General features: G+C 37.7%; 1 protein-coding gene across 2 annotated transcripts in view; it reads right to left on the bottom strand.

The window, feature by feature from the left end:
- Positions 1-15,813, bottom strand: part of MAGI2 (membrane associated guanylate kinase, WW and PDZ domain containing 2) — a 1,487,205-nt gene that overhangs the window by 98,651 nt on the left and 1,372,741 nt on the right. For both annotated transcript variants that reach the window (XM_049783101.1, XM_049783109.1), the window contains 2 exons: positions 8,795-8,987; positions 205-453 (listed from right to left, as the gene is read on the bottom strand). In XM_049783101.1, the coding sequence (XP_049639058.1) occupies positions 205-453; positions 8,795-8,987 (442 nt within the window). The remainder of the gene's footprint in view (positions 1-204; positions 454-8,794; positions 8,988-15,813) is intronic.

The following is a 15,813-nucleotide window of genomic DNA, read 5'->3' as shown; positions in this document are numbered from 1 at the left end:
CTTCTGTTATGGTCTTGCATTCTTGGCTAATTAAGTGTTAAGGATAATTTATTTGCACCCACAGCCTGCAGCTATAAAGAACCTCTACAACAGGAGATATAAAGAACATCTACAATAGTCCTCTTATCTGCTTATCCAATGTTTCCACCATCAGAACAAATAAAACAAGTTGTCTTATTCCAAAGGAGGCCAACAGTCACTTACTTAAAGTGGATCCAGACTCAGGCCTGTTGAGGGAGCTGATGATGACAAAGCCGAAGCCCTCATTCTCCTTGCGGTGGATGACCACATCGCTGGTCTGCAGGCTGTGGGAGGTGAAGCCTTCTGGGGGAGAGGCATTGCTACTGGGTGCGGCGTGATTGCTGTTGGTGTAGGTGGCATAGTCACTGCGTGGAGAACTGTGGTGAGTCGACACGGAACCTGGGCTCCTCCCATTCTCTGGGCAAGGCTCTCCTGGAATATACATTGGACATGAACATTGGGTGATTGATCAAAGCCTGGGGAAGCATCTGCATGCACCAGGGACTGCCCTAGACACTGACATTGTCAGAAGACTGGTTGAATTTAGAGAGCCTAAAGAGTAACACAGAAGACTCAACTAGAACCAGTCACAGCCCAGTAAATTCTTAGACACTAACTGGAAAGAGATAACAATGATTACAAATTGACCTGTGTTAAGCTAAGTTTTAATAATTCTATTTGCCTTTGTTTGTAACAAGCAATATGAAGTAAATTTTTTGTGTCTTCCTGGAAGCAAGATATTGTGGTAGGTGGGAGATTGGGAATACTGGTGAAGGGAAGGTAACACTGGTGGTAGGATTGTGTTTGAATACTTAAATAATTGTATTATAATAAAAATTAGAAATAAAAGAAGACTGGTTGATGGAATCTATTCCTCTCCAGTTGTAAAGAGCACATATGATGGTGGAGCTCCCAGATCTAAACCTTCATTGAAAAGATAAGCAAAGCCCCTTGTAGCTTCTTCTGTGTTGCAAAATATTTTCCTTTTACTCTTGCAAAACTTGAAGGCTCTAGGAGAGGGCAGCCCTATCTCACCATCTAGTGGTATGATACAATTGGGAGACATGTCATCCTTTGCCCTAAGCAAAAACCAAATTGCAAAAACCAAGACTGACCTTGACAAACACAGACTGGACAGAACCTAGCAAGGGACCATTGAGGAAGTTCCTAGACTAGGCCTCAATTTCGGATTCGTACAAAAACCAACATCTCTAATCCCAGAGGTCTGACTTTGACAACTGCAACTGAACAGAACAGCTGGAACCATGCTGAAAGACTATAGCCTAGGCTCTGACCTTGGATCTGAGCAAAAACCAAGTCCACTAACCACAGAAGACTGATTACAACAACAGTGATGAAACAGAAATCCTAGAACCATAAAAACAAACAAACAAACAAGGAAACAAGGAAACAAAGAAACAAACAAAAACCTCTCTTCTAGCCTTTGCCCTATGACCAACAAAAATAGCAAGATCTTCTGCTACAGAGGCAGGATGTCATTGCCCACACCTGAGTGGAAAGTCTTCTGGCACCATAAAAAGACCTTGGGGAGTATAAAAGAGTGAGTACAGTGCCTGTAGTTGTTCCCATGGCAGTATGCTTCAAGGGCAGAAAAACCCTGTATCTCTTAGGCCAAGGGAATTCCTGTTTCCCATTCTAATTTCCCCAATGTTTACTGTGCCTATGCAAAAAAAAAAAAAAAAAAGATAGAAAGAAACACAACCATTTTTTAAGAAATTGCTGATCTGTTTTTTTTCTCTCTCTTTTCTTGTTTTTGCTCTGTTTTGTTTTTGATTTTTTTTTTTTGGCTTGTTTCTTCATAGCAAATGGTTTTGGTTTTTGGCTTACTATTTTTTTTCTTTTTTTGTACTTTTTTTGTTACTCCCTTATTGGTTTTTTGTTTCGTTTTGGTTTGTTTTTGTCTTGTCTCGTTTTTATTTTGTTTTGTTACTGTTTTCTTCTTTTTTTCTTCTTTCTTCTTTCTTATTTCGAAGGGATACTTACAGCACTTAGACAGACTCCTCCCATATCCCTTCTTATATCTCCAATAAAGCCACATTACTGGAATCACCTTGATCAGCATCTTTTTGGAGGGAGAAAAATGGATGGTACCATTTGGTGGAAATAAAAAATGATCAGACTTGAACACAAAATCCAAAGTCAATGACAACAGAAATGATACCTAATCTACATCAAGTTGTACATGGGGGTAACAGCTGCACTAGCATTATGGGGGGTAAAGAAGGGGAAGAGGGAAGCTGGGTATAGGAGCGGAGGGAGGACAACACTGGTGGTGGGAATGCCCCTCATTCATTACTACTATGTGCCTTAAATATTACTGCGAAAGATTTGTAATTCACTTTGCCCACAATAAAAATAATAATAAAAAGACTAATATATTTAAAAATAAAAACAACGGAGAGATAGCACAGCGGCGTTTGCCTTGCAAGCAGCTGATCCAGGACGAAAGGTGGTTGGTTTGAACCCTGGTGTCCCATATGGTCACCCATGCCTGCCAGGAGCTATTTCTGAGCAGACAGCCAGGAGTAACCTCTGAGCACCACTGGGAGTGGCCCAAAAAACAAACAAAAAACAAAAACAAAAACTTGAAGGCTCTGGGGCTGCTATGCAGCTAAAGTGCCTTTCATGTGCAAAATCCGGGTTCTGAGCTTCAGTGCTGCCAAGAATCCCTGAGTACTGCCATATACAGCCCCAACGAAGCTCACAAAATGACTACAGACTCCAAGGACAATTCCTAATTTTGGACAATGAACTTTTTGGTTGCATAATAATAATGTATTTAAGGAGATCATAGAACAAGAGTACAGAAGCCTAAACTGAAGAATGAAAGAACTTATGAAGAATATACATGTTCAGGTTCTATTCATGGAGTGTTTTCAATTGATCTAGGAAAGAATGGACATGGTAGTCAGTCACACATCTAAGGTCATATTTTGAGAAATACCTCTAGATCAGTGGTCTTCAACTACTGGTCCAATGACTGGTATCAGTCCACAGGAATAAATAGGTCAAAGACTGCTGAGCTACATTTATTGTAAGTGGGAGGACTTGTTCAAATTCAGGACTTATTCAGGTAAAGTGACTTATGTTTTGAAGAATCTGTTCCATTTTTGTGATTTTTTTTAAATATTTATATAATATTTATATATTTACATATCACTTTTGTGATATTTTGTTAGCATAAAAGAATCAACTAACTTAATGCAGGGTATACATACTTTTTCTGAGATGGGACACAGCAGATGATGCTCAGGCCTACCCCTGACTCTGCATTCAGGGATCACTCCTAGCAGTGCTCAGATGACCTGCTGGTGCCAAGGACTGAACCAGCATCCAACATGTGCAAGGAAAAATGCCCTATCTATTGTTCCAGCCCAACAAACATACTTCCTAAAGATTGCTTTAAGCCTTATGATGTGATCAACCTTTGGAAGGATGAACTTCAGATTATTAAGGGAGATTTTGGAGACTTATTCAATTACATTCCATATTATTACAAATTATAATATCAAGCAGGTAAAGCAAACCAACACCTCATGGGACATTTCCATGAGAAAGAAAACACATTAACAAGGAGAAATGACAGAATGTTGGCAGACAAGAGAAGCTAGCTTTTTAAAATCAGAGTTGATCTGTCATCCAGAAAGAGTTTGCCATTTAAATTCAATACTTGGGCATTGGTATTCTGATTAAAAGAACTGAAACCTGAACCTAGTATACTGCAATTAGAATTAGCACTGTTTCATCTCCATCTTCAAATTTGATTAGAATACTCAAAATATATTAATGAAATATAGGAATAGTAAGTTGGGATATAATCACAATTAATTATTCCTTTTTTGGTTTCAAAATTGGTTTCAGTTTAGAATGTTTCCAGTTTAGAATGGAAGGTGTTTTCTATGCAAATCATAAATAATTAGCAAAGGTCAGAGAAGGCTCTTCATGTTATATACCTTAATTTTATTCTCAAAACAAAAGTCAGGGAGAAAGAATATAGCTACAACAGTGATTCAGTTTTGCTGGTAACTAAAGAAAAATGAGCATATTTATTAATATGCTTCAGATTAAAAATAGTATCACCAAAATGCATTTATTTCTTGTTTGTAATTGCAGGATGAATAAGGCCCAAGCTGCTTCTCATTATCATTTGGTAAGTATAATTTTTCCTTTAAGATTTTAATTAACTTGTAATAAAAAACAATCATTTTATTAAGAAATGTACTGAGGTCATAAAAAAACAAAAGTTAATGTCAAAGTTTTTCCTTTTTTTATACCAAAAATGAACACTATCCATTAAGTGGACATTCCTACTTGGAAAATATCACCCAAAGGCAATCTGTTACTGCCTTGGAGAGACAAAAATTCTTATTTAGTCCTTACACAAGTGAGAAATAAAGTGATTAGAGAGAGTCAGGAAGAAGAAAAACAAATAATTACAATACTCAGACATTAAATGGAAAAGCTTACAGAGTTATTGGACCAAATCAGTAACTAAATGTCATAGGCAGTGACAAGAGAGATCTCATTTTCTCGCTGTCATATTTTAGGGGATTGAGAATTGTGACTGTCAGTAAATTGGCAACAAAGAAAAAGTGTCTGTATTTGCCATATAACGGTTCAAGAGGGAGAGACAACATTCATGACTAAGATGAGTGAACCTGTGGTAAGTGGAGGAGTCATATATAACAACAAACCTTTCTATTGCTTTGGATTTCCTTTTCCAATTCTAGAGCAAAAATTAAGTTCTTCACTTTAGCAACATTAACCCATTATTCAAAATGAGAGAGTTAAAATCATACCAGTTAAATGGCCATATATTTTTGGTGAGTATTAATGCTAAAAATGTCTTTTCTTCCAGAAAAAGGCACAGATCAATCAATGTACAGGTCAACAGATGAATGTCATGGCTTTCTGGGTACATGGATTATAAAGATATTCTCATCTGTAGAAGACCTTAACACTCAAATTGTTCTTAGCCAAATTTTTTTGCTTCTAAACCTGGAAATGTAGAGATGGGATTAGCACACGAAAAGAAGTTTTTTGGTTTCATTTTCCATAGAAGGGGGGAAGTCAAAGGCTTGATCTGATTTAACATAGAGAATTGAAAATCTCGTGATAGAGGACTAGGACACATTTGTCACTCATGGCTAAGGAATAGCACTGGGCCAAAAACAATAATAAAAGCAAAAAAGATGCCAGAGAATTAATAAGAATTTCAATGATTGACTTTGAAGGCTAGGCTTGACGATCATTATTCTACATGAATCTCTAGATCCAAATGAGATTATCATCTCTAAACCCTTCCCAGGTAGGAACAGTGTTCTTTCAGGTGAAGATAGTAAATGTCATTAAGTGACCAAGTACCAGATTTAGTATTTGTGTGTGTTGCTTGTTTTGGTGCCACACCCAGCAATGCTCAGGATTTACTCCTTGCTCTGGGCTCAGGGATCACTCCTGACAGGTTTCTAGGGACATATGGTACAGAGTATGGATCCAGGGTTGGGCTGCATGCAAGACAAGTACCCTCCCCTAGGACTCTAGGATTTGGAGAAGGGCTCCCAAGAAGTAATCAAGAGCAAAGGACCAAGAACAAAGGGATGCATTTAAAAATAACCAAAATTCTAGGTAGGCAAGTAGGAGCAGTGGACTCACTTATGTCCTAAACACTGATTAAACGTTTCACCCAGCTGCTAGGTAAGCAGGTAAGTTTTCCCAGTAGAAGCATTGAGCCAAGAATGACTTTCCTTTTGGTATTACAGAAAAGATGTGAGAACTTTCAAGACTGACTGTAACATGTTTTGATTTAGTCAGAGAACTTTCTTTCACAACTATATTTACACTTTAGAAATTTCCTCAGAGACACTTTCCTCAGACAACTACTATATATTCAACATAATGTGTCATTAGATTGAACATCTCAAGGCCTACCTACTAAGCATATAAATATTTATGCATCTAGTGTAATAATTAAAGTCATATTTCTACCATCCTTGGGGGGAAAAAGACTAATATCAAGACTGATGATGTGGCCAAGACAGCTCTCAAAACCAGTTTAAGGTGAGAGATTTATGCTAATATTATGTGGTAAATAAAACAGGGAGCATTACTGAATATTTTCTTCCTTAATTTTACAGTATTTCTTTTGAGGATAAGGTTTGACATTGCCTAATTGAAAAAAAAAATAAAACAAAACAAAACAGGTCTATGCCTTTAGCATCCTTTTGAAATGTTCTCATACTGGGAGTAGCTTTTTGGCTCTACAATTTTTTTTCCATTGTGATTAACTGGGTCACTCTTCATGGATGCTTTCTTTTAAAGTTTCACTCGGAAGTTTGCCTTGGATGTCTTCCAAGGTGGGCCAGATATTTGCACTTGCAGAAGCCAGGGAAAGGCTCAAGATACTGTGCCTATGAATTCCTTTCCTTCCAGCTCTTTCCCCATACTGTTGCTCCTTCATGCAGGTAGGTGGCAACAAAGTCCCTTTTGCACTCTTCAGTCTCTGCAGAAGCTGACTGCTCACTTCCTTTAATTTAGAACATCTCATCAGCCAGCTTGCACCACCCACTCCTTTACCTAGGAAGGCGTAATAATGAGAGCACGCTTCAAAAAGGCAACTGCACTCTCAGACCCATTTGTGGTTGTCCCGTCTCACTGTTGGGGGTGGGGGTGGGGGAAGGCTGCAGTCCCAGGCCTTTGAAAAACTATCTATTTAATCTTATTTCTAGACATTTACTGTACAAAGTATCCTTTGCTGAACTTTATCATTTTCAATACTGATGAAGCTTTCAAGGAAGAGTGGGCTGAATTAACTTGGAACCTCTTCTGGTGTGAATGAGCAGTCTGCAACAGAACATTTTCAAAAATGACATGCACTTGAAATGCACTCCAAAGCCCAGCTGAGTAAATTTGGTAAGAACGGCAGCAAAGAGCATCTTTATGGAAGTCACATGATTTGCAAATGGCAAGATACATTTCTACAGCAGCTGGCATACATTGCAATGGGTTGGGTTTTTAAGGACAAAACTGAATTTGAAATAATTGTTGGCAAGAGGACCATGAAACTGACTCTTTTTTTTTTCACTTTGTGGTATATTTTCTTGTAAATTGAGTATCATTTTAATTTATCTTTGGGTTACTGAACAACACAGAATATCAAAAAATTTTTTCTTTTAAACCAAAAGAACACCAACAACGCCCTGCAGAATTGTAGAGAGAAAGGCAAACATTGCCTTCTCTTGGCATTTTGCCCAAGGATAAGGTATAATTTAAGGTCTTTTACTTCTTTGGGTCAAGTAGGATGCCACAATTTTTGAAGACAAATGGGTCCTTGTTGAAAAACCTACATATGATATGAGATATATAGCAGTCTTCTCTGGTGAGGGCTGACAATATTTTTTTAATCTGCCCTCAAATGATTGTCTTGTTTAGTTTAGTTTCTAAAAAAGACAAAAGAAAAGGATTTTTTTTTTATTAATAAACTTATCTTCTCTAGTGATGCAGACACCCTTTAAATATTTAAATGTGTTCTTGTAATGACATATCAAAGGCCTTCTTATATGCTTATTTTATCAACAACATTTTCTGGTAAATGTTTACCATTGTTAGTCCAATGTCTTTGAACTTACGAATTTACCATTGGGAATAGTAGTAAAGTAGAGAGAGGGGCTGAAAAGGGTATCAAGAAGCAATCATAGGCCAGGATAAGACCTTGCATTATTAATGATTCACTGCTGAGTATAAAACAAACTATGAAAACGTTAGGTCTCAGTTTTCTTAGTTGTAAAACAAAAAGGCTATGGTTTCTAAGGTATCTATGAATCCCAACACTGATCTTTCTGTATAAAGAGTAGGCAAGGGGCTAAGAAGAAATGCTGGCAGGTCACAAGGATGGAGAAAGTAATGACAGACAGATAGTGCTGCTAGTATCTACAGACTAGATTCAAGGACTACGGATTACTCTCCCCAATTATTGAGTGCTCACATAATAAATTATAGTGTTATATGTGTAACAGACATATTCTTACTCTTGTGAGTTTTCTTTTGAGGGTGGAGATGGTGAAGAGAGATGAACTGAGACATATTATGACTATGAGGCTGACTGAAAAGTATATCTATGGTGAATTCTTTTATGAATCTTGGGAAATGATCGTAAAGGGAATAATTCCAATTTATGCTTCCTAAGTTTGAAGCATTTGAATTGTGTTTTCTCAGAGTGATGTTGCAGCAGTAGTTTCCTAAATATAGATAATAGCTTCATTATTACCTTTTATCAGGCTCTGTAGAGGAAACTTATTTTTCTGTCGTAGTAGTCTTATTATGGTATCAAAATGTAGAGGTAGAGGTTCTTGGTTTGTAAACACATTCTTTTTTATGTTTTTTTTTTTCTTCCTGGGAACCACTCTGGGGACCATGAAGTGCAGAGATAAAACCCTTGAGTCATCTCCCTGGTGCATGAAAACTGTGTTTCCATTATCTTAATGTTCTTATAACTAGCATCTACCAAAGAGCAAAGAGTGGACATCTCTTAAATTAGTCTCAAATTTTGCTAAAAAATTTTTATTACCACACAGAGTGCTCAAAGGCTTCTTAGAATTGTACTACTGAGGTAAGAATCAACGTTTATAAAATCATTGTTACATTTGAAATATCTGGGTTGACCCCTACACTATAGAAAACTATTTAAAATTTTGTTTCAGGTGAGACATGGTAACAACATATCCAACATATCCTGCTGGCCATGGTTTTTACCTACCTCCACATAGCACCTTTCTTCTCACAGTGAGGTTGACTTGCCCATTCCGGGCTGCATGGTGCATAAGGTCGATGACATAGCGGTGGGTCTTGCCAGCCACGGGAATCCCATCCACATAGACCAGTTCATCTCCTGGGTGAAGACGGCCATCTCTGTCAGCGGAGCCCATGGCGATGACAGCGCCAATTAAAATCTACAAAAGCAGTGAGCAGGAAAGGAAGTTCGCATGTCAAACTCTTTTTTATTATATATATATATATATATATATGTGTAGACCTTGAGATTTTACTTTTATATTCTTTCCCTTTTTGCTCCATAGTGAGCTTTAATTTGAAAGATGACCACTGTGCCTGAGTTGAAACAAGTTAGGAATTAGACCAATCCACGATTTCTGATTTGCCTGACTTTGAGCAAGTCTTAACTTCGGTGAACCTCTATTTCAATACTGAAAAAAAAAAGGGAGAATAAATAATGGGAGCTAACATCATCTAGTCATATGAAGAATAAGATGTACTATGTATGATGCATACAAATATATTCATGGCACATGATGAGTGCTCAAAAATTCCATGACACATAGGGGAAACTAGCTACTGTGCACGATTAAATTCTATTTGTGTGTGTGTGTGTGTGTGTGTGTGTGTGTGTGGTTTTTGGGTCACACCCGGCAGTGCTCAGGGGTTATTCCTGGCTCCAGGCTCAGAAATTGCTCCTGGCAGGCACGGGGGGACCATATGGGATGCCGGGATTCGAACCGATGACCTCCTGCATGAAAGGCAAATGCCTTACCTCCATGCTATCTCTCCGGCCCCACGATTAAATTCTGATACAAATTCCACACCTGTTTTTGACTTTACTTTGTCTTGAAAGGCTGGGGGGATAAGGTGAAGATAAAAAAAGCTAAAACTCAGAGCTGGCTTTTTCTGGTCAGTTGATCATTATAGTCAAATTTCCATATATTTGCTCTATTTCTTGGAATACTTGCTCAGCGAAATCTTCTATACAAAAGTGTGCCCGGTTTGCCTATCCCCTGAAATTCTTTGCCTTTTAGGATCCAAGGAGGCACACTTCTGAGAAACATGTGTACTACTTTAATTCCCTGAACTAGGGACAGTGATGAAAGGCCTAAGAGAGAATGCCCAACTTCTTATTAGAAACACTCAATTTCATGTCCACTAGCAAGACTTTTTTTTCTCAAGGGAAAGGCAATAACCTCCTATCTTAATTTTTGGCTGTTTAACTTATAAAGGAGTTCTATGACTCACTGACAATAGCTGCCCATTTGCTTTTGCCAAGTGCCTTTGCCTAACAGCATCTTAGGGGAATAGTTGCCAGTAGCTTATATATCACAGAAACTATATTCTAGATTTTATTTGAAGTTGTTATAAAATTGTGCTTGTTTACAGATTCATTTGGGCACAATAAATGTCTGTCAAATCCAAGCTCTATGGATGCCAGCTCCATTTGCAGAGTTGCTCCAGCACAACCTGCAGGCTGGCCTGTCTTCAGGCTTGGCAGCAGGACCATCCTTCCTACTTGGTCACACAGCTAGCTCAGTGAGATTGGCCAATATGGCAACAAGAAATGAATGCCCAGGACTTCTCAGGTCAGTGCAATATTATAGACAGAAGAGTTTCAATTATTTTCTAGGTGGTAAAGGACTTTACTCTTCTGAGTATCTTTTTTTTTGTCTATAAGAAGGAAAATTCTTGACCAATACAATTGCTTTTTCCTTTCGCAGGGAATAAAATAGAGAATAGATTTACTAATGGAATGACACTTCCTTTATGAGTGATTCATTATTGCCATGATAGGAGAGAGTTGATAAACACATAATCTAGGCGATTCTGTGCAGTCATTGTCTTCCATGCTTATTTGCCTACTGGTTTGGTATGCTTCTGACATGCTCCATTTTCCCTTATTTACATACCAGCCTGAATTTATAAATATCTTTTTAAAGATATTCCAATCTCTCCTTCAAAAGGATCAACCCACTACGGAGCTGTTCACAGCCTTAGTGAGTGCTTTGTGCAAAAGCCAGCCCAAATGAGTGTTTGTTTCTCCACTGCTCCATGAAAAGCTGCTTTTAGCTGGGTTAGTGCACAGAAAAATGCTTCAACCTTTAGATTCCCTGTATGTTTTGGTGAGAGAGTTTTTAAGCTAGTGTCAGAGAGAAAATGGCTTGTGAACTTTTTGGCTGCCTAATTAGAAATGTTAAGCTGTAGTTCTGATTCTAACTGATGAATGTGAAGCAAAAAATAGGTTACAACTGAGAGAGCCACAGCTGCAATTGAGCCCGCTACAAAAATAGTAGAAAAAAAAATTCACGCTGGAAAAAACAGTCCTGTTTTTCGCTCCAGGAAAGCAACAAAGAATCAAAAATATTCTAGAAGTTACCTTCTGTGCTATAAGTCTAAGAGCATCTATTAAAGGAAAATTTCCACTAAAACACCTGCTATGAAGTACTCTTCTCACTAATTAATTCATATATACAGCAAATATTCATTGAGCTCAGGGACTTGTTTAGGTGTTAAGAAAATCTCTTCCCTATAGAGCTTACAGTATCATGCCCAGACAATAAAAAATGTGGTAAGGTTCTGCCTATGTTTTTCCTTATGCACCTATGGTTTCATGTCTAATATCAAGGTCTTTAATCCAAATGGACTGGTCCATGGTAAGAAGTAGTGGGGGGGAGTACAGTTAGGGCAGACAATGGGGCCACTGTAACAATGAAAGTTGAAAATGATCACTCTGGACAATAACTGAGTTCTGAGGAGAGATAAATTGATATACATGATTCCCCTTCAGTAACAATATTGCAAACTACAGTGTCTAAAAGGAATAAAAATGAAGAGAAAGAGAGAGAATGAGAGAAGAAGAAAATGACACAGAGGCAGGCAGAGAAGAGAGTAGAGAGGAGTGTGGGTGGAAAACTGGGGACATAGGTGGTGGGAAATATGCACTGGTGAAGGATGTAAATTTATGACTGAAACTCAATTGTGAACAAATGTAACTGTATCTTATGGTGATTCAATTAAAGAATTTATTCATAAAGGAAATTATTCATAAAAATGTAATAAATATAAATGGAAATCAATAAAAAATTCACATGGTATATTAGCAGACATGTGCTAAGAAGGGTTGGGGTGAGTGCGTATGGGACATGTAACTAGTGTTGCTTAGAGAAAAATAATTGAGAAATCAACATTTGAGTAAAGACTGTCACTGGAGATGTTTCTTTTCAGGTGTAAGCCTTCAAACTAGTTTATTCAATAAAATCTTACATATTCATTTCTAAATAAACTATGTTCAATACAATAATTTAAAAGAACCAATGATCTATTATAGAACAAATATGTAAACAAAACATTATATAAGTGTATAGTCCATTTTTCTATTTAAAACAAAACAAAACAAAAAAAAAACAGCAAGAGGATAATTAGAGCCTCCTGTCTACTAGTTAGAATAGTAGTTAACATTTGCTTCATTCATTAGGGGGTACTAGCACATCTGGATCCCATTTACTCTCACTTTATAGTTTTGGTCACTTTACACATTTGGACATTGCATTTTGCTACTAAAACAGAGATAACTTTTTATCCAGGAGAAACACACACACACACACACACACACACACACACACACACACACACACACACACACAATTTCCCCCCATTTAATTCAAATATGCTTTGTATACTAGAAACATTCCAGGAGTTTATTTTATGTCTATCATCCTAATTTAGAGCTGGGATAATATATGATTTTTTTCTTATTCTTGAACTAATATTTGACTTCCCAATGGACATACATTTTTCTGTTCACTTAAGCTCTTAAGAACCTGCCTGAGGATAACTGATCTTTTAAGTCAGTAGTTCCTGAACTTGAGAATGTATGTATAACAGTCAGTGAGCTTGTGAAAATTTAAAATACTGAACTCCAGAGAATTTTCTTTGGTTGGCTGGGGGGAAGCCGAGATTCTGCTTGTTTAGCAAGCTCCCTAGAGAGCTTGGATGCCTCTGGCTAGTAGAGCAGTTACATTTTGAGGAACAGGGCTCTGAGGACAATCTCCCTCAGGTCTCAGGTGTCATGGTCCAAGGGCACTGAAAGGCTTGATTTCTCTAACCCATTACACCAGCCACTTTCCAGGTTAATAAGGAACTTCCTGTGTCTATCTGGACTCATCGACCATACTTTCCTTCTGATCTTGCTAAGACTTGACTACATGGCCTTCCAATCTTCCTAGTGATCATTGTTTTATTCCATCAGAACCTCACTCAGGTCATACTGGAGTTTACAACCTGCATTAAGTTCCTCACGGTTTTAATAGAAGCATTTACTTCTTCATCTACCCCAATTGCTTTAAAGAAAAAGCTCTGTGGTAAAAAAAGAGCAAGAAAAACTGTCTTCCACTTTCCACCTTTCCAAATACACTCTCTAAAACAACAACAACAACAATAAAAAAACAAAACAACTTTATAGTTTTGCTTTTAATCACAACTGTGAAGACACAAAGCAAAGTATTCAATATGAACTAACAGCAAATGGCTGCTCCCATAGTAAGCCAAAGGAGAAAAACTCGACTGTACCAAAAAAAAAGAAAAAAGAAAAAAAAGAAAAAAAAAGGCAAAAGCAGGTGAGATACCAACAAAGTCAACTCTTGCCTTTCCAGGCCTTTTACTTTCTTCAATTCTTTCTTTTTGTTAGCCCCATCAAAGTAGATCTGTGCTGCAATAATTATAGTCCCAGACAACTTGACAATGTGGCAGCAGATTTTAGGCCCCTTTTCCTTCTAAAACTCCTCCACAAATTTGCACCCACTCCTGTGCCAAGCAGTATGTCTATCATTTACTCTCTTTTTCTTTGAAGCTTTTCTCTACACTGACTTTCTTCCATGGCAGCATTTTCTAAATCTTTCCATCTTGATGCTTTCCCATCTCCAGCTCACAGCTGGAAAACCCATTTTCATTTATTTTTGGTAATTTTTCATTTCTCTCTATTTCTATTGTTACTTAACTGTGAAAAATATTTTCTTCTTGAAGGAAAAATGCCTATATACTTTGTTTGAACTGGAGTCCTGCTGTTCATTATTTGCTGACTGCGTTACTACGTTTAATGTGCAGCAGGAGTTGTTAGTCCATTCTGTATATACAGGGGAAGAAATCTCTGATATAATTTATGAGAACCCCTGGGGTTGGAGCCGAATCACCCCTCAATTCTCTTCCTTTGTAGCTCATCAGCAATTAAACAGGTGAGTGCATTTGCCTGCATGTTATCCCTCAACTTAAAGAGGAGGAAAGCAGGAGGCAAGATTTTGTCAAAGAGAGAGCTTTCCACTAGATTCAATCTCCCCCACATGGCCTCTTTCAGATCTTTCAGCCTTCTACACTATAACCTTCTGGATCAAGGCTTCTGCTTTAGGATTTAACTGAAAAAATTGTCACTTGCATTATGAGTCATTCAAATTCAGGCAACTACCAGAGCAAATTTAAATAAATATGATAAGGATAACCAACAATCCATGTCACCTGAGAAGACTTATCATTCTTACTTTCTGCTCATGGGTGGTGAGTAATGGGTGAACAAAGTAATATGAAACCTATGTTCATAAGGGTGGGGAATGTGGGAACTTGTGGTTTAAGCAGGCAAAAATAATTCTGAGGCTGACAACCATGGTTACTGAGTTCACACCCTTGTACTTCATTGAGCAATGCCATTTGGGCGATCCTTCTTCTGCTTCTGGGCCAGGCAAAGCTCAGCCAGAGAGCCTCCTTTAGGTGTCAGTGAGACTCCTCTCTGCAGCTTAGTCAAACAACCCCTTCTCCTCTGAGGTAGGGTCAGACCAGTGAAGAGAAATTTACTGAGACCTGACAAAGCATGCCCCTGGGGGACAAGGTCCTACTGAGAAAGGAATTTAAATTTCAAAGATATATGGAAGTAAGCATCAAGGGAAGAAGTGGAACTTCATTTTCTCTTATATTTATTTCATAAATAGTCTTATTTGCATATTTACATGAGAAGAGACTTGGATAATATTTTCCATGCTTAGGGCCTATAAAAAATCATGGTCTAGCCTTGGCTGAAGATTCCTTTATTTTATATTTTCCATTACTTTCAACACACTTTTTGTGGTGGAAGTCTCAGAGAGTAGGACTAAATAGGAACTGAGTTAAGGGTTCTGAAATGGTGAACTGATCCAGTTCAAGAGACCACTGCTTAGCTCCAGTTAGTTGCTATGAAGAAAATGCTGGGGCTGGAGAGATAGCATGGAGGTAAGACGTTTGCCTTTCATGCAGAAGGACAGTGGTTCAAATCCCAGCATCCCATATGGTCCCCCGAGCCTGCCAGGAGCGATTTCTGAGCATGGAGCCAGGAGTGACCCCTGAGCACTGCCGGGTGTGACCCAAAAACCAACCAACCAACCAACCAACCAAACAAACAAAAAACAAGAAAGTGTCGGTTTGATTCTAGAACTATTTTTTGATTATTATTTTTGATTATACAGTTATTTTGATTCTAGAACTATTTTTTCCAAGGAAGATGAAAATGAAAAATTTAGAATATGTATTAGTTGGTGTTTAATAATTTTAAATTACTGGGCAAGTTAAATACAGGTTATTGTAGGGCTTTTTTTTAAATCAGTGTATCTAGAACTGGAAGGGTGTTTGTAGCATTTCAAGGTCTCGGAAGTGTATATTCTAAGTCACTAGATCTGAGAATCTCAGATGATGTTTAAACTTGATGAAGAGGATTCCTTAATTAAAAAAATGTTAATAGTGCCAGGATCTATGTAATTATGGGAGACAGAAATGCCATCAAAATATTAATTCTTACCTTCAAGGTTCTCACAACTTGGTAAAGGACATAAGCATTTTTAGTCAGTAGAGTTTGGAACCTAATAGCTCTTGTGAAGATTCTCATGAGGCATTGTTAGTATAAGTAAATTAGAGTCTATATAAATTTAACCTTTACTGACCTGATCAAATCTCAGCTAGTGCTCAATATCCTAAAAAATGCCA

Source organism: Suncus etruscus, chromosome 1 (assembly GCF_024139225.1).
Source record: "Suncus etruscus isolate mSunEtr1 chromosome 1, mSunEtr1.pri.cur, whole genome shotgun sequence".
Lineage (NCBI taxonomy): Eukaryota > Metazoa > Chordata > Mammalia > Eulipotyphla > Soricidae > Suncus > Suncus etruscus.
This window is presented reverse-complemented; position numbering and strand designations above follow the sequence as displayed.